This window comes from Heterodontus francisci, chromosome 3 (assembly GCF_036365525.1).
Source record: "Heterodontus francisci isolate sHetFra1 chromosome 3, sHetFra1.hap1, whole genome shotgun sequence".
NCBI lineage: Eukaryota > Metazoa > Chordata > Chondrichthyes > Heterodontiformes > Heterodontidae > Heterodontus > Heterodontus francisci.
In genome coordinates, this window is record NC_090373.1 from 58,836,292 (window position 1) to 58,861,400 (window position 25,109).

The window sequence follows — 25,109 nt, forward strand, 5'->3', positions numbered from 1 at the left end:
TGCGATCAGCTGCCTGTTCTCTAAACTCTATAATTGTCTTCCTAATCCTCTTTGCCTCTCTACCTCTCTCTCCTTAAAATCTACCTTTGACCAAGCCTTTGGTCATCTGTTCTCATATCTCTTTGTTTTTTGGTGTCAAATTTTGTCTGATAACTCCCTAAATAAATGCAGGTTGTTTGTGGCATCTTTCTCATGGCCTAAATAGTTGCTGCTTAATTATTTTAATTAAGGAACACCATTATTGATCGTGCAAATGAAGATGAGTCCAAACTTAAATGCTAGATTGTATGGGGGTGGGGGAGGGGAATTTTGTTTGAAGCATTTATTCAGTATTGAATAAATAGTCTTGTGTTTCTTGTCATATATTAAACAAGGTTTAGACATGGGAAAATTCTTCTCTTATAGGGTTGCACGGAAGGACTATATTACTGCTAAATACATAGAACGGAAATATTCAAGGAAAAAGTGTACTGACAATACAGCCAAACTTAGCTGTCTATGTGATGCAATCAAGTCAAGAGACATCTTCGCATTAATTCAGGTGTATGCTGATGGTGTAGATCTCACTGATCCAATTCCTTTGGCAAATGGACATGTAAGATTTATTTTAAGACATTATTATTTGACAAATTATTTTCAATTTTCTTTAAGTAAGCATATTCTCTTAATTTTTGAATGAGTAATTTGAATTGTTTCAGAAGAAAATATGGAGTCATGTAGAGAAAAATACTTATGACTAGAGAGGGAAAGAGATCCTTGGTGGTTCCAATGCTGAAAGAGAATCATAATCAGTTTAAATTGGGGACTACGTTCCAGTCTCACTTGGATAATTTGTTACTAACTGACCTCCTATTAGTATTCCTCTGAGGTAGTATTGGTGCAGCCACATGTTGTCGTGGTTAGTTGTTATGGTGAAACCGTGCCTAACCTCACCTGAACCTCTAGGGCTACTGTTCAACTACTCAGTATGAAAGAGTGCTATTAAAAAGAGACACACTCGGAATCAATTAGAGGCTAATTGCTGATGCTACAGGGCAAATGTCCCTAAATTGGATGTTGCTTGTACATCTCCATCTGATTTGGAGATTGTTCTAAATAATAGGAGTCCAAGTGGAGAGCCCAATTTACCAAGCTCAGCAGAAAATGACTGCTTTCTCTTTTTTTATTCCTTTCTAAATAGTTGCCATGTATGGATATGTGATATTTGAGCAAGTCATTGTGACATACTTTGCAAGTGCTAGAAGGAAGACCTATTACATGTGTAGAAGGTAGATTTTATTTGTATTCATTCTCAGCTAGGTCTTTAGATCGAGCACGATAATGATGTGAACCGTTTCATGTCAGGTGAGGCAAAGAGACATTTCATGATCTGCCTTATTTGAATCACACGCTCCTCTTAGTGTGTGTGTGTATATATATTTTTTTTTAATGGTTTATCTTTCTACACTATCCTACCTTAAAACTTGTACACCACACATCATTCCAAACTAACAGGAGGCCTATCCAGATTGGAAAACTGCTCCAAATCCTCTAGAAAAGTTCTTGTATTAGCTGTTAGAACATGGATAAGGGCAGTGTGCTTTTTTAACTTCATTTGGTGTCATCCCATGACACTTGATAACAAGCTCAGCAGGTGGGAATTGCAAGCATAAACCATACTGCTTTTTAGCTGATTGCAAATACAGAAGAGCACTCCTGAATTCGTTATATTGAATCAACAACTCTGGAAACCTAAAACTTAGCCGGCACTGAAAGCTGTACTTCGTCACCATTTAACTAGTCAGAATTTGTGCTCAATCCCTTAATAAACACATGAACAAGAATGAGTTTAATGAAAATTCAGTCACATAATGTCGATTCTGTGGTTCAATTATCATTAAGCCACAGGCTGATAACTCTACATGTAGTAAAGCATCAAAAGATAGTTAATTTTTGGTAAATCACAACTGCTAAGGTATTTATATTATACAAAAAAGTTCCTGCTCTGAGTAAAATTAGTGGTGATTTAAAAAAAATCATTCATGTTGAATCTGCATACACGGTAAAATGCGTTACTCTATTTTCTTAGTTGACCACCATTTATGCAAAAGTTGATAGTTAACCAGTATTTCATAACTCTTAATTTTTCCTGCATTTTTAAAAGCCTGTTGCAGATTATTTCCTTTTCTGTATGTACTTCTAGGAACAAGGAGAAACTGCACTACATCTTGCTGTAAGATTGGTGGATAGAACATCACTTCATGTAGTTGATTTTTTAGTACAGAACAGGTCAGCATTTTATAATGAAATATTAAAAAAAACTTGCTCTTTTACAAACAGGTATGATGACAAGGCTATTTGATAGCATGGTCTGGGGTTGTAGCATATTCATGCTCTAACTTGCTTATCTGTTATTTTAACCACTACTCATCTGGGCTGTAAAGGCAATCAAAGTTTAACCATGAGAATCTCTAAGAAATTGATGACAACTTTCCAACTGGATGAGGACAGAAGTTATAAACTGGGAGAGATCTTAATGAAATGCTTATGTTATATAGTTATTCAAACTCTTTAACCTAATCTTGTAAAGTGGCATTCTTGCTGATATTGCAAGTATTCTTTTAAATGTTGTTTTACATTAGTGGCAGTTTCCTTTTAATAGTGTAAACCAAGTATTGCATGTAGTTCTCAAGTGCTTGAATATTATCTTTTGAAATGAAATCCTTTATATGAATTTTTGGTCCAACAGTGGAAATCTTGATAAACAGACTACCAAAGGCAGTACAGCATTGCATTACTGCTGTCTAAATGATAATGTGGAGTGTCTTAAGCTGCTTTTGAGGGGCAAAGCTTCCATTGAAATAGGTATGTTACTTTAAAATTATTTCTTTTAATACTGGAAAATCCCTTCTGTGATGACTAGGGTATACTTTAAAGTCCTTATATAAAAACAGAAAATGTTGCAAATGCGCAGAAGGTTCCACAGCATTTCAGCATTTGAAAAGAGGAAAAAAAAATTGATGTTTTAGATAGACACCCTTTGGCAGAATTAAAAAGGAAAATGAGGCCAGTGAAAATCAAGTGAACAAAAAATCTAACAAATACTTCACATTGTGTCAAGTTGGGCTCAGTCTGACCATATGCAGTATTGCATGTAGGTCAAAAATTACTTGCAACAAAGTGTCTTTGCATATCAGCTTCTTAATGGTCATTCTGATTTATGCTAAATTTTCATTAGTTATGAATTTGCATTAATAGTGTAAATATATTATTTGCTTTGATCTGTAGTAATGTTTGAGGTTAGAGTGGACTCTGATCTGATTGCCTGTGCAAATATGTCAAATTCAATAGACTTCAAATAAATAACTAAAGTTATGAAGAAAGGGTTGGTAATATTTAGGCTTTTTAACTGGAACAGGGGAATCTAACGGAGGCCTTTCAAATTATGGAAGGTTGCCAGTTCAAAATTGTTCCCGCTAATTGGTAACAAAGTACATAAATTGCCAATTTTCACTAGAAGAATGAAAGGGACACAAGATTTTTTTCTCAGCCATTTATTAGAGCATAGAATACATTATCACAAGTGACTACTGAGGCAGGGACTATCACATTTAAAATTGAATGGGGTAAGTAGTTGAAAAGGAAAAATATAGAAGGTTGCATTATGATCAGGGAAATAAGATTGATATAGACAGATTCACTTGAGGAGCTGACACAGGCATGATGGTCTGAATGGTCTTGCTTTATGCTGTGGTTTGGTCATAAACACCCATGAAGTACATTTGCATTCTGAAGCCAGTTTTAAAACAGAAGTCTAAATGTTTTCCACATTTCTAGCTGTATTCCTTCCCAAAATGCTCCTCAATAACACATGTACATCTGCTTCATTATTCCCTCTATTTGTTGTATTGGATTTGCATTTGAAAAAATTACACTGCGGGAATAGCCCGACTTAAGAGCTAACAGTATAAACTGAGCAGCTTTGTTCAATTTCACATCAGTTTGTGAAGCCATAAAGAGATAAAGTTCATGCAGACATCCAAATGCAACCCTTCTGTGGTTTCTACAAATGCATCATGCTACAATTTCACTCTAACCAGTACACACAATAAATCTTGATGGAGTGGAGCTAAGTGCGGTTTTTCAATGTAATTATGGGTTTAGGGAGCCCTGAAAATGAAAGATTATGAAGATATGTTTGTGCAGTTCTCTTTAAAGAATTAAATTCAAGAGCTTAATCCAGATTTCAGTTGATATGTCAGTGTTGTTGAGTTTTCAGCTTTACCATGTAGCTTTTGCCAAATCTGAAACTAAAGTTCTTCTATTTTAGCAGAAGTCTTGAAAACTGTGAATCATATGTGTCTTAAGTCTACAACAGCTAATTTGAGAAAGTACTTGTATTTAACTAAAATATATTTTAAGAGATTGCCTTTTTATTTTTAGCCAATGAAGGAGGTGAAACGCCACTTGATATAGCTAAACGCTTAAAGCACACACAGTGTGAGGAGGTGGTATGTCGTATATTTACATGTTATATATTTTTAAATATTGCAAGATCTCGACTTACATTTGTGACTTTTTAAAATAAATTGTGATTCCGTTTTATAGCTTCTACAGTCTTTATCAGGCAAGTTTAATGCTCATGTACATGTGGAATATGAATGGAGATTGCATCATGAAGATCTGGATGAAAGTGATGATGATATTGAAGACAAGGTAGGAATGTAACGTTCAGTCAAAAATTCTGTTAATTTTATTTTAGCACTGTCTTTTTAACTTTCAAGTCCAATTCAGTTTACAGATCAGTCCACTGATTTTGGTATCTACTGACCTTAACAAGTGAGCTGCTACTTGCCAAGGTTTGGACCTTGAATGTAGTGATCCAGTTTTTCTAAAGTCAGGCTTGTAATATCACTTGAGATTTTGAGATGTGTGCTCTGAATTTACCTTTAATTGCCTTTAATTTTATTCCCAGTTAATTTTTTCTTCTTGGAAACTTTCCCCAAGTCTAGCCTTTGGTGTTATTCCTTTTTCATTTTTGGATCACTTAAGTCACGTAACATCCTATTACCTTTCAAATTGTTCATTTTCGACTAATACATGATCACCAGTATGATTTTTGCATAACTGGTTTTGTTGCCGATTCACAAACCTCTACAATTCTGCTCTGTAATACCTCAGTGAATCATTAGTCATAAATATTTACTAGTATCTATTTTGGCTGAACTTGTTCTCTCTCTCTGCTTATTTGATAACTCATCCACTGAGTTTTTGTCAGCAAAGTGACTCCTGACGATGCAGCCCAGCGCCGACATCGCCAGAGCGCTCCCAACTTCACACATGCGCAGAATGGATTCTTGTCAGTATGGTGCTGAGCATGCGCAGTCTTCATCAGCACCCAACTTAACCAGAACTAATTTGCACATGCGCGCAAAAACATCATCACGTAGCCAGTACCGCAACGCCTGCTCACTCCCCACCTCGCCACTTCTCCTTCCTCGGCCACTCGCTCCCCACTTCACCCCCCACCTACCCATGGGGCCACTTGCTCCTGGCTTCGCCGTTTTCCTGCTCCCTCCCGCCTCTGGTCCCCACTCCCTCCTGCGATCGTCCCCTTTCTTCCCTGCACGGGGGAAGCGGGTGGGGGCGTGGGCGGTGGAGTAACAAGATAGGCAGGTGAGGGGAGGGAGACTGCGAGCAGAGGGGATGAAGCGGCGAGGCCAGGAGCAAGTGGCCGACGGGTGGGAGGAGGTGGAGGTGAAGCGGGGAGCGAGTGGCTGAGGGGGGAAAAGTGGCAAGGCATGGAGCAAGTGGTGCGCAGACAGGCTCGGGGCTCTGGAGGCAGTGGCGAAGGGAAGTGCGATGGCAGGAGAGAGCGGTGTACTGTTGGGAGTAGGATGGAGGCGGTGATCACAGCTATTGTGGGCATTTGGGTTTCATTTGTTTTTGTTCTTGTGATAAATTGAACAATGCCATCTTTACTACTGGCAGCTGCCAAAACGTCACAGACAGTGACATTTCAGTGCATGAGGCTGCATTTGCGCATGTACAAGTATTGCGCCACCTAGTGGTTGCGTTGTCTGCAAACTCAGCCTTTTGTCAGTGGGTTCCTCTTGGCTCTGTCCTGTCTCTGACTATTCTTCGACTTCCACCGCTTTAGCCCAAACCTATTCAATCAGCAAGTCTAATCAACAGCCTCTAGTTCTATATTTAATGTCTAAGGTGCTATATGAATGTACCAGATCTTTTCTGTTTCTTTCTTTTCCACCCCTCTACTGCTGTGTTCTCTTTCTCTCCTTTTGTTCTCTTTTTCTATACCCTTGTTCTCTGTCTTTCATTTTCTTTATTTACCCTGTTACAATGTTTCTTGCATTTCTCTATTTTATCCATTACTATTGAAGGCAGCCACTGGATGCTAACGTGGTATCCTCTCCAGACAAGGACCCCTTTAGATGTCTTGATGCCATTCAGGATTCTACTGCTGAAACAATTCCATTACTGGTCTTCTGAGTACTTTACAGACTATGATCCCTTGGGGTAGTCATATTGAAGTGTATAAAACCTCCCAAACCATAACTCAAGAAAGTATCTTAATAGCCCAAATTTACACTACCACTCCCTACTGTGGAAGACTGAAATTAATGTTTTTGTCCTTTGTGGTTTGTCTTATTCAAAGTGCCAAATATACCAGTGTCATACTGCATAGTAAAATACAAAGTATGTTGTATAGTTGATTCCAGTGATGCCGTGTGAATTAATGTGTCTAATGAAAGTTCTTAACCCTTACTACAATTTTAACAAATCTATCCTTTTCAGCAATCCAGTCCCAATAGACCCATCAGTTTCTATCAATTATCCTATCTGTCGGCAGCAAACCAGCTTCAGCCTCCAGCTCCTCTTGCAGTTCTGCCCAGAGATTCAGCCACCTCTATGAAAGATAAACAGCGACCATTCATTCCAAGTATGCTACATAATGAAACGTATGGAACTGTACTGAGCTCCAGCCCCCCTCCTTCTGTAACTGATGCTCCTCCACTTCCACCAAGGAACACGAGTAAAGGTGAGCCATATATAATGCATAATATCTGATGTGCATTTGTGCTTATTCACTACTTAAGATCAAACTATGCTCTTAAGATTTCCACTTTTATAATGGTCTCATTTCTTGATACAGTTAAACATTTTTTCTGTATAAAGAGCTCTGGAAACTTGTAGGGCTGAATTTCAATATGAATGAGCAGCTGGGTGGGAGGGGAGTGGGGGTAAAAGCCAGTGAAATTGACGCCGTGTTAGGAAGCCAGCTCCAACCCGCTGACTTCCAGGTTTCACTCTAACATGTTGGACTGCATGTGTACACCCATTTGGGAGAGGCTGGTTGCCAATTGCAATATGCTAACTGCTCAATTAGAGCAGCGTTGACCAAGACTTTTCAGTTTAACGTCAGGTCCATGGATTTCTAATATTCCTGAAACTTACCAGTGAAAGCAAGGCAAGAATACACAACTGAGTGGCTTGATCAATCATGGGGAAATATGGCACGGCATTCTCAGTATTCACAGCTGTTTACCTGCTATTGGAAAAGGTTGGTCACAGTATGGTTGCTGAGAGTTGGCTTTCTACATTTAGGAGGTTTCTTCCACACTTTGGTTTGATCTATCACATCAGGATGGGTGCCACTTATACTGCATTAGATTGGACCTCAGATGAGGAGCAGCAGAGAGCTGCAACTCACTGGATGCCATATTCACCACACAGGGTCCAGAGGCAAAGGATCAGTTTCCTTGACATGTTGGCACAGTAGTCTCAGGAGGCTCAGGGCTTCGTGTTAGGTCATGGCAGACATCTGTAACTAACTGAAAGAAGACAGGCTGACCTGGTGACCATGCTTTACCAATGGCTGTCAAAGTTGCCATTGTGCTCCCAATTTTTTTTGTCTCTGGATCCTTCCAGGGCTTTGCTGGAGACATTTGCAGAATCTCCCATTCGGCGGCCAACAAATGTATAAGACAGGTGACTGATGGCTTGTTCGCCAAGGCCACCAATTATGTTAATTTTGACTGTGATGGTGCCAGTCAGAATGAGCAGACACTTGGGTTTGCTTCTCTTGAGTGGCTTCCCACAGGTGCAGGTTGTCATCAGCTGCACAGAATCAGGTTTCCCACTGATGCTCGTCAACCACAAGGGCTTCCACTGCATCAATGTGCAGCTACAAAAAGATCTTTCTGCAGGTATGAGCAAGATTCCTGGGGAGCTGTCATGATGCTTTCATCCTGTGACAGTCTAACCTCCCTGACGTTTTTGCAACTTGAAGCAGAGTTACTGGATAGCTGCTAGATGAGGGATACCCACTTAAAATATGACTGATGCCACCTCTTAGAAGCCTGAAGAATGAGGCCCAGGAGCACTGCAATGAGTGCCATTTGGCCGACCACCTGACATATTATTGAACAAGCTATCGGCATGCTGAAGATGCTTTTCAGGTGCCACAACAGATCTGGAGGCACTCTTCACGCACCAACCAGCGTCTCCAGAATGATTGGTGTGCGTTGTGCTCTGAGCAACATTACACAGGAATAGGTAGCTCCCATGGAGTCCTTACCAGCCTCCATATTCAATGGATCATCCTGCTCCATTCCCGCCACCTCCAGCGTGATGCCACTGCCAAACACATTTTCCCCTCCCTCCCCTTTCAGCATTCCGAAGGGACCGTTCCCTCTGACACCCTGGTCTACTCCTCAACACTTGGACCCCTTCCCATGGCACCTTTCCATGCAAGCACAGGAGATGAAACAACTGCCCTTTTACCTCCTCTCTCTTCACTATCCAAGGCCCCAAACACTCCTTCCAGGTGAAACAGCGATTTATGTGTACTACTTTCAATTTAGTGTACTGTATTCACTGCTCACAATGTGGTCATCTGTACCCTGGGGAGGGCAAACGTAGATTGGGTGGCCGCTTTGCGGAACGCCGCCACTCGGACCCCAGGCGTGACCCCGAGCTTCCGCTGGCCTGCCGTTTTAATTCTCCACCTTGTTCTCAGACTGACATCTCTGTCCTTGGCCTACTGCAGTGTTCCAATGAAGCTCAACGCAAACTCGAGGAACAGCACCTCATCTTTTGATTAGGCACTTTATAGCCTTCTGGACTCAACATTGAGTTGAGCAATTTCACACTGTAGTCTCTGACCCCATTTTGTTTCCTTTTTTCCTATTATTCGGTCTTACCCTTCCTATCTCGCTTTTGCTTTCGGATGGCAGCTGTTCATTATTTTGCCATTCATATCTCCTCTGGACACATCTTTTGTTTGCTTACTTATGCCATTACCACTCCCTTTGGCTCTGCACCACCAACTCTTGTCACTTAATCTTTCCTGTCTTCAACCCTATCTAGAGTTTCCCTTTTGTTCTTTTTCCACTCTTTCCCATTTTGACTTGCTTAAAACCTATTACATTTCTAACTTTTTCCCAGTTCTGATGAAAGGCCATTGGTCTGAAACATTAACTCTGTTACTCTCTCCACAGATGCGGCCAGACCCGCTCAGTATTTCCAGCATTTTTGTTTTTATTATCTGGGAGTCCTCACATTGACTCCGGACCCAGTGAAGTCTCATGGCATCAGATCAAACACGAGCAAGGTAATCGCCTGTTGATTACTACGTCCTGCCCTCCCTCAGCTGATGAATCAGTGCTGCTCCATGTTGAACACCACTTAGAAGAAGCATTGAAGGTACCAAGGGAACAGAATGTATTCTGGGTGGGGGACTTTAATGTACAACACCAAGAGTGGTTCGGTAGCACCACTACTGACCAAGCTAGCCAAGGTCTGAAGGATGTATCTGCCTGAGTGGGCCATTGGCAGGTGCTGAGTGAACCGAGAGAGAACAACATACTTGACCCTGTCCTCACCAACTACCTGTCCCAGATTCATCTCTCCATTACAATTTTGATAGGAGTGACTACCGCATAGTCTTTGTGGAGAGTCCTGTCTTCACACTGAGGATGCCATCCATCATGTGTTATGGCACTACAGATCGAACAGCTCAAAACTGGGCATCCATGAGATGCTGTGGGCTGTCATCAGTAGCAGAATTGTATTTAACCACAAACTAACCACATGGCCCGGCATATCCCCCACTCTATCATTCCCATCAAGCTAGGGGATCAACCCTAATTCAATGGGAAGTGTAGAAAAGCATGTCAGGGGCAGCACCAGGCATGCCTAAAAGCCACCTAACCTGGTGAAGCTACAACATAGGACTACATGCATGGTAAACAGAGCTAAGTGATCCCACAACCAAAGGATCAGATCAAAGCTCTGCAGTTTCTGCTTACAGTCATGAACGTTGGTGGACAATTAAACAACTAACTGGAGGAGGAGGCTCCAAAAACAACCCCATCCTCAATGAAGGGGGAGCCCAGCACATCAGTGTGGCACCATTGAATAATATTTATGCATTTCAAGTAAAATGCAGAAACATAACAATATTGTAGTGTCTAAGACACCTGACAACAATTCAGAAGTGTAAGTGCTTTGAATGGAGTCTCCACTTCCATGTCCCCTTTTGACATCATCCCTCCTGTGCCCAGTAGTGCTTCACAGCTACCGCTGTGCCAGGGAGCACTTTGATGTAGGTCAGTGGGGTGCTGCAAGGTCAAGGCTAGAGAATCTGTCATCCTATTTAAGGCAGAATCCAGAGTCTACAAGCTCGTGCTCAATGCTTTTTGGACTCCTATGATTGCTGTATTTGATGTTTCATGCAGTTGGCCATGCTATTCATGCAAGAAGACATTATCGCAATGCTCTGTGATATCAGCGCATTCATGCTTGAGGTGGACTCCTCCAGTCTGTCTAGTTGTGAACAGTTTGCTTGGATGGCCTGTCAGTGCATCTCACATTCTCTCCTGCTGCTCAGTGAGTATCCACTTCATCGATGGTCACCAAGATACTGAATCCTAGTTCAGCAGAGCTTGGAGAGGTCTGTGCCCTCCAACACTGATTCTCCACTATAATAAAAGCAAGATGCTGAGGATGCTGGAAATCTGAAATAAAAACAAGAAATGCTGGAACCGCTCAGCAGGTCTGGCAGCATCTGTGGAAAGAGGAGCAGAGTTAACGTTTCAGGTCAGTGACCCTTCTGTTCCTGTCTCCATCATCTGCAGTTGCTCAAGTGAGTCAACATGTGAAAACCCAACTATCTGCCTTACTGGTCCCACTGAAGTGCAGATGTCTGAGCTGGTGCATGGTCTGCATGAGCATACGTCCTCAGAAGGATTGAGATTCAATGAGGAATTGTTGTCTGCAACCTCCAGCAATTCATGCTGCACGAGCGAAGACCTGTGGGAGATAAAAGACATGAATGAGTAATGGCAAGGTTGGAAGTTACCGTTATGAACATGATCATATTTTACTCTCTGTTGACATCTAGTCAACCTGACAGAGTAACATATGGCTGGCTAATATTTAATTGTGTCATCAGATAGTTGGGAGATCCTCGTCTCCGATAAGGCGCACTGAGATGTCGTTGATCTCCAGTGCTGCCTCTCCCTGCTGTCTTCTGCAAGGAGGGAAAGAACAAACCTCAGAACGGGTATAATGGCATGTGTTCATCTGCTGGAATGTAGTGCATTTGTTGAGGGTGAGCATCAGGGAGAGGCATGACATTGCATAAGTATGAGGGTGAGCGTCAGTGGTGAATAGATAGCTGGGTATTGTGAGTAAGTGCATAGGCAGAGAGGCAAGGATACTAGGTAAGTGGGTATGAGGAGTGATGTGCTGGAGTCGCTTGAGAAGGCAGCATGAGGGCACGTGGGTAAATGTGCAATTGTACTCACCTTTCCTAACCTGGTTAGGTCGTTAAACGGCTTCCTGCATTGCTTCCAGGAGTGTGCCACTATGCTCCTGCTGCCGACATCCTCCAACCATGCCTTCTTGGTCTCTGCCACAAATTTCTTCCTCTCATTCTTGGGTAATAGTCGCGCTCTCTGGCTCCTCATGGTCCCCCAGCAGCACATCCAAGGAGGCATCATTGAAACGAGGTGCAGCGTTTGGAATTCGCTACCACAGAAAGCAGTTGAGGCCAAAACATTGTATGTTTTCAAGAAGGAGTTAGATATAGCTCTTGGGGCGAAAGGGATCAAAGGAGTTGGATGATCAGCCATGATCATAATGAATGGCGGAGCAGGCTCGAAGGGCTGAATGTCCTACTCCTGCTCCTATTTTCTATGTTTGAATGTCTTGTTTCTATTGCTCACTTTCCTGCTCTTCCCAACTCCAACCCCTTCAACTTGCATCTTTGGATTGTCCCTTTAAATATTGAAGTTGAAATTGCATCATGCGGGTCATCATCACTCCACTGCCGCTGATGGGACCAAAAACCTGGAAGTAAAATGATAATGAGGTGGCTGCATTAAAATGCCACTGACAGATGCCCTTAACATACTTCCAGGTTTCCCATTTGATATCGGTTCCCACCTGCTCCCAGCTCAACTCCCCGATTAGGATCAGGCTGTAGAGTTGCAGATCGTAAGATGCATACGACTAACTAAATGGTTTGTATGATAGGAACATAGGAGCAGGAGTAGGCCATTCAATCTATCGAGCCTGCCCTGCCATTCAGTATGATCATGGCTGATCATCCACTTCAATGCCTTTTTCCCACACTATCCTCATATCCCCTTAAGTCATTTGTATTTAGAAATCTGTCAATCTCCTCTTTAAACATACTCATGACTGAGCTTCCACAACCCCTTGGGTAGAGAATTCCAAAGATTCATAACCTTCTGAGTGAAGAAATTTCTCCTCATCTCAGTTCTAAGTGGCTTCCCCTTTATTTTGAAATTGTGTTCCCTAGTTCTAGATTCCCCAACCAAGGGAAAGATCTTACCTGTATCTACCCTGTCTATCCCTTTAAGTATTTTGTAGGTTTTAATGCGATCACCTATCATTCTTCGAAGCTCTAGAGAATACAATCCCAGTTTCCCCATTCTCTCTTCATAGGACAGTCCCGCCATCCTGGGAACAAGTCTGGTGAACCTTTGTTGCACTCCCTCTGTGGCAATAATATCCTCCCTAAGGTAAGGGGACCAAAACTGCACATAGTACTCCAAGTGCGGTCTAACCAAGGTTCTATACAATTGAAGCAAGACTTCACTACTCCTGTACTCAAATCCTCTTGCAATAAAGGCTAACATACCATGAGCCTTCCTAATTGCGTGTTGCACCTGCATGTTAGCTTTCAGTGACTTATTGATAAGGACACCCAGGTCCCTTTGTACATCTACACTGTCTAATCTCTTACCATTTAAGAAATACTCTGTATATCTATTCCTCCTACCAAAGTGGGTAACCTCACATTTTTCTACTTTATATTCCATCTGCCACGTTCTTGCCCACTCACTAAGTCTGTCCAAATCCCCTTAAAGTCGTTTTGCATCTTCCTCACGACACATATTCCCACCTAGTTTTGTGTCATCCATGAAATTGGAATTACTACATTTGGTCCCCACGTCCAAATCATTGATATATGTTGTGAACAGCTGGGGCCCAAGCACTGATCCCTGTGGTACCCCACTCGTCACAGCCTGCCAACGTGAGAATGACCTGTTTATTCCTATTCTCTGCTTTCTGCCTGTTAACCAATCCTTAATCCATGCCAGTATATTACCTCCTATCCCATGTGCTATAATTTTGCTAACCAACCTCCTGTGGGGACTTTGTCAAAAGCCTTCTGATGAAGCATGACTCTATGCTAGTCCATCATATATTTCGATTTCATTATTTCTTGGGGGTGGGGGGAGGTCCGAGTGACAGGTCTAAGTCAGGACTGACAAAGGAGGAGTGAAAAAGGCAGCATTAATGTTCTTACATTATTTCTTGTGCGGTAGATATATGATGGTCATTATTACAGATGTAAAGACAAATCAGTAGCTTTACGCAGTGTGGTTAGGATCGGGAATGCACTACCTGAGAGTGTGGTGGAAGCAGATTCCATCGTGGCTTTCAAAAGAGAGTGTGATTAGCACCTGAAGAGAAACAAGTTGCAGGAGTATAGGGAAAGGACAGGGTACTAGAACTAGCTAAATTGCTCTTGCAGAGAGCCGGCATGGACTTGATTGGCCAAATGACGACCTCCTGTGCTATGACCTTCTATGATTCTAGTCACCAATGCAGCGTCAATGTTGTAATACATGCATATGTTTGAAGCCTTTGCCACAATACTTATGAAGTGACTGAGTTAGTGAAAAGAATTAGAGCATTTAAAACTGTTCTATGTTTTTTGTAATGTCAAAAATAGGAGTAATGATCCGAATCGATGTTCCCAGCAAGGATCTGTGCTTGCAGGGTTGGAGGTAGGGTTGCAATATTGTAGTCCTGATTCTGTAACCCATGCTCCTAGATGGTCGTGTAGGACTGTAGAATTATCCTTGATGTAAGAAAGCTATACACCTATGCTCAACAGGTGAAAAAGTAGTTAAGCCAGGTTCATTGAGCAATAAAGGAATTGCTGATATGGATGTGGAAATGTATCTTGTACGGAACCGCAGGATATGTGATTATTTGTTAAAGAAGATTAGTCTAAAGGTAGATTTTTTTTTTTGAGTTTGTGTATAAGTTATGCTGCCACCGCAAATGCTGACACAATGAAGCATCCGTAAGGGAAGGGTTGATTACTGACTCAGGAAAGAGTAGAGCAGTATGTGTTTGCTTCTGAAACAAATTCTGATGATGGAGTGAGCAAGTTTTGCAAAGTGGCCTCAGCTTTGTTCTTGCATTATGTTCTTGCGCAGTAAATATGCTGGGCAATGTGCAGTTGCTGTACAAGCTCGCAGTCCTTGATGAACCAGAACAATTTAATTACTTTTTTAAAAATCCTGTAAATTCTGGAAATTTGTAATACAGAAAGGTACAGAGCAGACCCCTCAGCAGCTAGAAAAATAGGCTAACGTTTTGGGTCTACAAGGTAAGCAGGTCTATTTGGGAGGAGAAGAGAAAAACAGATTACAAATAGAGAGCCAAGGTAACCTGACTTTTGACAAAGTGACAAGTAATGGGTTTTGTCAGCTATGAGCATTTTATTTTATGTTGGAGGGAGGTGAAAAACTGCTAGATGATTACAAAGAGCATACCAAGTAAATATTGAAACCTTCGTAGCTTTGTGACCAATACTGGTGGAGGTAACTGTAGCTCAGTCATTAATATTTTTTTCTTTGACATGAGTCAGTTGTGTGCATTCCTGAATGGTTGCAACCTTTTTGCCTGCCTCCAGATGTTTCCCTTCTAATGTAAAGTTAAAAGCATACTTCTTTAAAGGTGCAATGCTCAATATCTATCAGGACAGCGTCATGCAGGCCTCCCACCTGCCAAGAACGAGGCACATTAATTTTGTTAAGAACATTGATTTGAAAACTGTTGCTGAAGTGAAGAAAGGACGTGTTTTAAAAAAAAATCTCCAGGCCCTTAGCTGGAAAGACATTTGCATATTAACAAACCGTGCTTGTGGAGACAAAGGGGTTACTTCCCCTGGGATGGCTGAATCTACAAACAGACATGGTTAGACCAGCTGGTCACGTGACTAGCCTGTTTGGCAACCTGGTTTTTCTGAATTGTACAAAGAGTTTTGAACTGCTGTATGCTCCTGGACTGAAGAAGATCTCTCGGGTCTGGCTCTCCCTCTCTTTCTCACGGAATTCCAAATCCACTGAAGACACATGAACCCCAAGAGAGAAGGGTCTCCAACAGCGAACAAGGTTTAAGAAGAATACTGGGCCCCAACAAAGAGTAAGATCTACCTACAATCAAGGACTCTCCAGTGAGCTCGAAGAACTGTAACAAAAATCCTCTTCAGAGATTGCCTCAAACCTTTCCACTTTCTTCTCTTTTCTGTCTCTATATGCATGTGTGTATTGTGTATGCATGCTAGTGTGGGCGCATCCTGTATCTGTAGGCGTGAACCAAATTAGAGTTTAAGTTTAACTTCAATAAATGTCAGCCTTTCTTTAAACCTAAGAAAACCTGTTTGTGCTGGTTTATTTGCCTTACAATTGGAAAGCAGTGAACAAGGATTCACCAAGGGGGAGCTAAAAACAGGGTGTGTTTAAAATTAAACCCTGTTACAGTAAGACCAGATGCAGGCTGAGAGGGAACCCTAGACCCCTTTCTCACCTGGTCGTAACAACAGCCTTTCATTGAACTGTTTCAAACTGAGTTTGGAACAGAGTTCATAGCTTGGACATTGTAACTTCACAAGTAGAATAATAATTGAGTATCTGTCACTGTGAAAGATCTCTGATGATTAGTGCAAATCTTGCAACCTCACATAAACTAGGGCCAACCCAGTTTGACAAACACTAAACCTATGCAAGTCTGAGTGGGCTAATGCACAACACTAACAATAAGTTGTGTTTATATAGTGCCATTAACTTAGTAAAACATCTGAAGGTGCTTCACAGGAGTGTTATTGAACATAATTTGGCATTCAGCCACATGAGATATTGGAGAAGGTGAGCAGGGAGCAGCTTGGTCAAAGAGGCAGGTTTTAAGAAGAGTCTTAAAGGAGGAAAGAGTGGTAAAGAGGTGCAGAGGTTTAGGGAGAGAATTCCAAAGCATAGGGTCTTGACAGCTGAAGACATGCCTGCCAATGGTGGAGCAATTAAAATCAAGGATGCTCAAGAAGCCAGACTGGAGCAACGCAGATATCTTGGAGAGTTGTAAGGCTGGAGGAGGTTACAGAGATAGGGAAGGGCAAAGCCATAGAGGGATTTGAAAATAAAGATGAGAATTACAAAATCGAGGTGGTGCTTGACCAGGAGCCAATGTAGGTCAGCATGCACAGGGCTCATAGATGAATGGGACTTGATGCGAGTTAGGACATGGGCAGCAGAGGTTTGGATGACTTCAAATTTCTGTTTAGTGGAAGATTGGAGACCGGCCACAGTGCATTTGAATAGTCAATCTTGAGGTAACAAAGGTATTGCTGAGGTTTTCAGCAGCAGCTGAACTGAGGCAGTGTGGAGTCTAGCGATGTTACAGAAATGGAAATAGGCAGTCTTAGTGAAGGTGTGGATATGTGGTCAACAGTTTATTTTGGGGTCAATATGACACTAAGGTTGCAAATAGTCTGTTTCAGTCTCAGACAGTTGCTAGAGAGAGGATTGGAATTGATGCCTAGGGAACAAAGCTTGTGGCGGAGACCAAACACAATGTCTTTCCAGTATTCAGTTGGAGGAAATTTCTGCTCATCCAGTCCTGGATGCCTGACAACTTGGAGACTGTGGAGGGGTCAAAAGAGGTGGTGGTGAGGTTGAGGTGGGTATCGTCAGCGTACGTGTGGAAACTGACATTGCATTTTCAGATGATGTAGATGAGAAATAGGAAGTGGCCAAGGATACCAGAGGTAACAGTTCAGAAGTGGAAAGAGATGATGTTGCAAGTGATTCTCTGACTATGATTCAGTTGATGCGCATGAAACCAGGTGAATGCAGTCTCACCAAGTTGGATGATGATGGCGAGGCACTGGAGGAGAATGATTTACTCCACCTTGTCAAAAAGGCTGCAGACAGATCAAGAAAGATGAGGAGGGAAAGTTGCCTTTTGTCATAGTCACATAGGATGTCAATTGTTTCTTTGATAGCTGTTTCGGTACTGTGGCAGGGGTGGAAACCTAATTGCAGGGATTCAAACATGGAGTTCCAAGAAATATGGGCACAGATTTGGGAGGTGACAACATGTTTATGGACTTTGGAAAGGAAAGGGAGGTTGGAGATGGGGGCGGTAGTTTCCAAGGACAGAGCGGTAAAGGGTTGGCTTTTTTGAGTGGTCAACAGTTTAGTGGGAATAGGATTGAGAGAGCAGGAGGTGGGTTTCATGGACAAGCTGAACTCGGCATGAGGGGAGATAGAGAAATTGGAGAAAGATGTGAGTTCAGATCTAGGCTAGGGGGAATTGTAGATGAAGTTTGGCCCAGTGGGCTAGGGGAAGGGTGAGAAGCAGCTGAATAGATTATCAGTAGAAGGAAAGTTGTATTAAGATGGGAAACCTTACAATATCAGCTTGGCTAAGCTTCAGCTTAGCTCAGTGGCACTCTCACCTCTGAGTCAATGGTTCAGAGTTCTGGCCCCGCTATTCAAAATGAACAAGGTTTTCCTCATCAACAGTTCTCCCTCAACCAATACCACCAAAATATGATAAATTGGTTATTCATTGCTTAGCTGTTTGTGGTACTTTGCTGTATGCATATTGGCTGCTACACAGGCAATAACTGCACTTCGAGATAACCACATTGGTTGTAAAGTGCTTTTGGACATCCTGAGATATAAAGTGCTATTAATATCAGTCATTTCATTCCTTAAAAGCCTTGCAAAACCTACAGAAAATAAACTTTGGATGTTTTCTTCTGGTCCAGTAACTTGAAAAAAAATTAAAGAAGGAACAGTACAAAATGGCTAAGAATTATCCATGCACTCATCACATCTATATGTGCTGTCAGTTATAGAATAAACTTGATGTGTTTTTTCCAGAATGATGCAAGGTATACACACAGCTGAATGAGGAAGGTTCCTTAGGTGTGATTAAAATTTAAAAGGGCAGGTGCATTTTCATTTCCACAACTAGGGGAATAGTCTATTTTCTGTGAAGATTGTTAAAAGAATAATAAATATCCTGAGACTGGTGCCATTTCTGGTGTCCTTGTGTAATTAGGATATGAGACTATGCAAACTAGCCGCCTCGCAACGCGCATTCTGTAAACTGTGTTAAGTTAAATTTAGTATGTTGGTACAGAAATTAATTTTATATGCAAAGACGTTGTTGATGAAGTTAGCAGTTTATAAAAATTCTATAGCAAAGGTTGATATGCAATCTGAGTCTGTTTTGTCCGCATTTTGATTTTAGTCCAATCTTCAGTTCCTGGTATTCAGACGACCACTTTGTGCAGTGTTTGGAAGCCTGCGTCACTCGGAATGGATACTGCAAGCAGGCAACGGTCTGCTTCAGACCCACCAAACCTTCATCCACCTGTACCACCAGTCCGGGTAACATCAGCAACAGCAAGTATGTTTCTGGTTATTCATCTGTAACATTTTGGTCAACTTCTCTTTATATTTCACTTCATATATAGACATTTGAATCAACTGGCGCTGTAATTAATTAAAATGAGATTTTCTTTTCCCTTTTTCTTAATTATGCCGTTCCTAATGTGATCCAACATTGTTTAGACACATTTGATTATGTTTTAAACTTTACAGTCCAGTTCCTGGGAAGATAGTCTGCTAATTTAGAGAAATGAAAGTTGAATCAAAGAAAGTCCATTTTACTATTCCTGGATTTTTTTTGAAAAGCAGCGCATATGTGAAATGGTTAGTTGCAGACAGCTTGCTGTATATGTACAAAGTATTTGGGAGCAGTGTTTTGTGCACTTGTGGGCAGACTGTTCTGAACACAGTTCTTTTTCAAAAAATATATAAATGCCTTAATCACAGTTAGTTTTGGACTGGGCATCCTACCAGCAGCTGAATGGGAGCCTTTGTTACATATTGCTTTTAGCAGTCATTTAAAAAAACACATGCAAAACTCTAAGCTGTTTTCAAGTTAATATCATTTCTGACATTCCAATAGGATTTTGTTAATTTTTTTAATTCCATAAATATCATGCTGAACTGTGCACACAGATTTAGTTGATACAATAGGGAGCCAACATAAAAATTTCCATGGCATGTGCCAGTGGTGATCCAAAAGCCACCTGCTAGTGGGTGCTCAAATGCAACCTAAGATGAGAATCCTTGCTATATATTTTGTTTCCATTTCACAATCAAACTAAGCACTTACCTTCACTCTATGATGAACTGACTTGCTTGAATGAGTGACTTCACTGTGTGGAGAAACCAGTGTACAAATGTCAGCTGGTTTTTAAATGCATGTCACATAATACCAGGTTATGGTACTGATATTCTATCAAATTATTTATCAATTATGACGAGATCTGTCAAGTTTATTATCAAAAAGGTAAGATATTTCCCTTTTTTTAAATTTTCATATCCTGATGGAATCAGTCTGGTTTGTTGGAAAGATGAATCTTACATACTTTTTTGCCTACACCGCAGTATGTCCATCACACCTGGCCTCACTGGTCTCCAGTCGCTCGATGCTCCAAATGTAAAATTCTCATCCCTGTGTTTAAAACCCTTCATGGCCTCACCTCCTCTCTGTAATCTTTTCCAGTTCTAAAATCACAGCGACACCCCTACCCTACAAATGCTGTGTTCCTCAGACTCTAGCCTCTTGTACGTACCTTGCTCCACCATTGGCAGTCCTGCCTTCAGCTGCTTCGGCCCCACATTTGGAATTCTCGCTTTAAATCCCTCCTCCTTTAAGACCCTCACTAAAACCTGCATCTTCAATCATGGCCATTTCTCCTCATATCTCTTTCTTTGGCTGCACATGTATTTTGTCCTCATGACTGTGACATGTATTTGGACAATTTTTTTATGTGAAAATTATTATTAGATTGCTACCCATAGAATATCTCCTGTATATAATAAATCATTCCATTATGGTTCTATTGATTTTGACATTTAAATGTGACAAGACCTTCACTTCCTCATGACAGAATGAAGGTTGTGTGTGGAACTAAATGCCTGGGGAAAATTAACCAAACAGTTGACCTATTAAAGTGGAAGTGATGCTCAGACGGAGTACTTATTGTTTCAAGAACTTCCCCATTTTATAAGGGATTTTTAAAAAAAGTTACAAGGATTATGTGTACTGTTATACAAAACATTGATTTTATTATCTCCATGGAAATCTTTTAGTTGAGTCTTCATCCCTGCTATGCCACTCTATGGCCTCTTTGATATAGAGTGTCCCAGAGAAGCTGTATTTAAAATAATGGGCTTGCAAATTCGTACTAGCCTGGGAGTCTACCTGCAGCCAAAAGAAACTATGCTAACTGTTAGGGATGCTGCATATCCTCCTAGACTTTATTTTGTCTTTAGGTTATGTTTTTTTCTTTCAGCCACTTCGCCACCAACTCCAGTAGCAAAAACGAGTAGTGTTATTGAAGCAATGAGTCTGCAGATAAAACAACCACAACCCCAGCAGCAGCAACAAGGTTCCTCACAGCAAGCTGCTCAGAATAAAAAACCACTACCACCACCACTGCCTCCACAGCCACCACTTCGCATTTCACAGCAGAAATCAACATCCAGGTAATAGATTTTTATATCTGCAGCTTGTGACTATAATCTTTCTTTAGCTTCAGCATTGACAATGTACATATATAACTAAAATATGGTGAATGACACGATGACTGGATTGTGGTGGTAAAACCTTTGATAATATTTGAGAGAGTTGCATGAAAGGGATATAGAGTTCTGTAGTGAGTTTTATTAGTTCTCAGTCACAGCATATTTCCTGTATATAGCAAATCAGTTAATTCTGGTGCTATGGATTTCGAGAAATTCTGTTTGGCCATCTAAGATCCCACTTCCTCAGCTTGAACAAATCTGTGGGAAGTGAAGTGGTTAGGGAGAATTTTTTTGACCCAAAATAATTCCATAAAGTAACTAAATAATATATTATGACTGAATACATTTTTGTGCTAATTTTAGAACATCTTTGTCATCTGTTCACAGTTCTGATCGAACATCTTCAGTTAAAAGAACATCGACAGTACCTGGATCTGTACAATCACTGCAATCAGGTGAATAAACTTTTTTTTATCAGCAACTCAACTATTCTTTCCCTGGATGTGGGTGTTGCTGGCTAGGCCAGCACTTTTTGCCCATTCCTAATTGCCCTTGAGAAGGTGGTTGTGAGCTCCCTTCTTGAACTGCTGCAGTCCATGTGGTGTAGGTACACCCACAGTGCTGTTAGGAAGGAAGTTCCAGGATTTTGAGCCAGCAACACTGAAGGAAAAGCGATATAGGTCCAAGTGAGGATAGTGTGTGGTTTGGAGGGGAACTTGCAGGTGGTGGTGCTCCCATGCATCTGCTGCCCTTGTCCTTCTAGGCGCTAGAGGTCGCGGGTTTGGAAGGTGCCGTAGAACGTGCCTTGGTGAATTGCTGCAGTGCACTGTTTCTAATGTGCATCGGTGGTGAAGGGAGTGAATATTGAAGATGGTGGATGGGGTGCCAATTAAGCGGCTGCTTTGTCCTGGATGGCGTCGAGCTTCTTAAATATTCCATCACACTCCTGACTTGTGCTTTGTAGACGGTGGATAGGCTTTGGAGAGTCAGGAGGTAAGTTATTCGCTGCAGAATTCCCAGCCTCTGACCTATTCGTGTAGCCACAGTACTTATATGACTGGTCCAGTTCAGTTTCTGGTCAATGGCTACCCCCAGGATGTTGATAGTGGGGGATTCAGCAATGGTAATGCCATTGAATGTCAAGGGTAGATAGTTGGATTCTCTTTTGTTGGCGATGGCCGGATTCTGTTTTGTTGGAGATGGCCATTGCCTGGCACATGTGTAGCTTGCCACTTATCAGCCAGGTCTTGCTGCATATGGACACAGACTGCTTCAGTATCTGAGGAGTTCCGAATGGTGCTAAATATTGTGCAGTCATCAGTGAACATCCCCACTTCTGACCTTATGATGGAGGGAAGTTCATTGATGAAGGTGGTCGGCCCTAGGACACTACCCTGTGGAACACCTGTAATAATGTCCTGGGACTGAGATGATTGACCTCCAACAACCACAACCATCTTCCTTTGTGCTAGTATGACTCCAACCAGTGAAGAGCTTTTCCCCGATTTCCCCTTGAATTCAATTTTGCTAGGACTCCTTGAAGCCACACTCGGTCAAACGCTGCCTTGATGTCGAGGGCAGTCGCTCTCAGTTCACCTCTTTGAATTCAGCTCTTTTGACCATGTTTGGACCAGGGAAGTAATGAGGTCAGGAACTGTGTGACCCTGGCGGAACCCTAATTGAGCATTGGTGAGCAGGTTATTGCTGAGTAAGTGCCACTTGATAACACTGTCGACGACACCTTCCATCACGTTGCTGATGATTGTGAGTAGACTGATGAGGCAGTAATTGGCCGGATTGGATTTGTCTTTTTTTCATATGTTGCGACAATATATATTTAGAAAGAGTTACAAGTTCCCAACCCTTCCAGTTTTCTCACTAAAGGTGGTGGCTTCTGCTTGGGTGATGGTACACATTTGAACCCTGTCAAGTGCCCATCTTTTACATCTGTGTCTCTACAGTAAGCATTGTCAGGCACTGCATCCATACTTTCAAACTACTTTAATGCAGGCACTCTAAATCCGTATATATGGCTTAATGGGAGCACTCTCACTTCTGAGTCACATCATGGGTTCAAGACCCACTCAAGAAACTTGGAACAAATAACTAGGCTGATACTTCAGTGCAATACTATGAGGAAGTGCTGCACTGTTAGAGGTGTTGTAATTTGGGTGAAATGTTAAACCATCCTCTCAGATGAACATAAAATATCCTTGTGGTATAATTCAAAGAAGAGCAGAGGAGTTCTTCCAGTGTCCTGGCCAACAATTATCCCTCAAAATAGATTATCTCATACAAATTACTGTTTGTGGGATCTTTACGTGTGCAGACAGATTGTCCTACATTATGATACTGACTACATTTCAAAAAGGCTGTGAAATGCTTTGGGACCCTGAGCAGGTGAAAGATGCTATATAAATGCAAGTTTGTTGTTATAAACTCTTGCCAGAAAGCAAGATAGAAAAATTTAAAATTGTTTCAAACTTATTCGCTCAACATTTCACTGAGAGTTACTATTTGTTCACATTCCAATAGGAGATGCTTTCCTGGGGCCGGATGCCACACCAAAAAAACCTGGACATGCACCTAATTCTGCAAATCTCAACAGAGCCCCAGCACCAATGCCACGAAAGTCTCAATTGGTATGTATGTATGTATTGGACAACTACTAAAACAGATTTTTTTTTTAAAGATTTCAAAAATCTTTGGTTTCTTTCCAGTCAAACTTTGCTCTTTTAAAAAAAAAAATTACCTTTTTATCTGCAGTAGCAAATTAATCTCAAGCTAATTTAATTTTTAATACTATTTACCTGTCAATGAACAAAGGAGTAGTTTATCAAACAGCTCCCATTATTTTGTAAAAAAAACTTCCTTAAAATTCACACATGTATGTCTTCTATCTTGTTTTTTTACTTGTGTTCAGCATGTAAAGACCATTATCAAGACTTATGTTGCAAGCTACTTGAAATCCCGTTGAAAACCACCACTGACAATTGAAGGAATAGACTAGGGTTAGTGTGCAAAGGTGTTTAGTAATAGAAGAAAATCTCAACTCGAGAATAGAATTTTAATTGTATGTTTCTACAAAGTCATGTAAGAAATCATCCTTCAATACAAGTGCAAATTAAATTGATACAAATTATACATTTAAACCAGCCTTTGCCACAGAAGAGGATACAAGTGACTGACGTAGTCAGGCTAGTTCAGAACCAAAAACAGTGGAGTGCTTGAATTCATTCAGTCCCATCATTCATGCGGAGCTGACAGATGGGAACTTAATACTAGTAATATGTGTTGTATGCTAGTTTGTCAGACTTTACCATTTGGAATATGTAGCATTATTGAAGTTGTACCATGATTTGTGCATTCTTGAGTTATATCATCAAAATTAATGTACATATGAATGTTTGCTTTAAGAATGTTGAACCTTAAACTTTAGAAGTATAAAGTTTTTTTTCAGGTAGCCATTTATTCAATTCAACCTGGAGCATTCATAATTCTATTTGTATTTGTGGCCTGCTTTGTTCTGTGATATTTCTTTTGTTTTCTATTATTTCAGTTGAAATCAAAACCAAGACGCGTGAAAGCAATTTATAACTGTAGTGCAGATAACCCCGATGAACTCACTTTCTCAGAGGGTGAGATTATTATTGTCGATGGTGAGGAAGATCCAGAATGGTGGGTAAGTGGTGCAAATATTTGATAACATTGTCAAGATTATGTTACAGAATCATAAAATCACTTTCTAACTGGCATTGGCAAACAGTTCAGATCTAACTTTGTTTCCTCTGCACTTCCATCAGAATACATTTGAGATAATCACATGCGTGATGAAATGTCAGTCTAACTTTCACTTCAGGGGACTACTTTAAATTATCATCGGTGCCTGAG

The 25,109-nt window shown here is 41.2% G+C and overlaps 1 protein-coding gene across 1 annotated transcript in view; it reads left to right on the forward strand.

Annotated features, from left to right (window-relative positions):
• Positions 1-25,109, forward strand: part of LOC137356728 (arf-GAP with SH3 domain, ANK repeat and PH domain-containing protein 2-like) — a 234,595-nt gene that overhangs the window by 205,430 nt on the left and 4,056 nt on the right. The window contains exons 19-29 of the mRNA XM_068022455.1: positions 406-595; positions 2,183-2,268; positions 2,729-2,844; positions 4,423-4,490; positions 4,588-4,695; positions 6,796-7,039; positions 18,868-19,026; positions 20,987-21,179; positions 21,606-21,673; positions 23,754-23,860; positions 24,778-24,900. Coding sequence (XP_067878556.1) covers positions 406-595; positions 2,183-2,268; positions 2,729-2,844; positions 4,423-4,490; positions 4,588-4,695; positions 6,796-7,039; positions 18,868-19,026; positions 20,987-21,179; positions 21,606-21,673; positions 23,754-23,860; positions 24,778-24,900 — 1,462 coding nt within the window. The remainder of the gene's footprint in view (positions 1-405; positions 596-2,182; positions 2,269-2,728; positions 2,845-4,422; positions 4,491-4,587; positions 4,696-6,795; positions 7,040-18,867; positions 19,027-20,986; positions 21,180-21,605; positions 21,674-23,753; positions 23,861-24,777; positions 24,901-25,109) is intronic.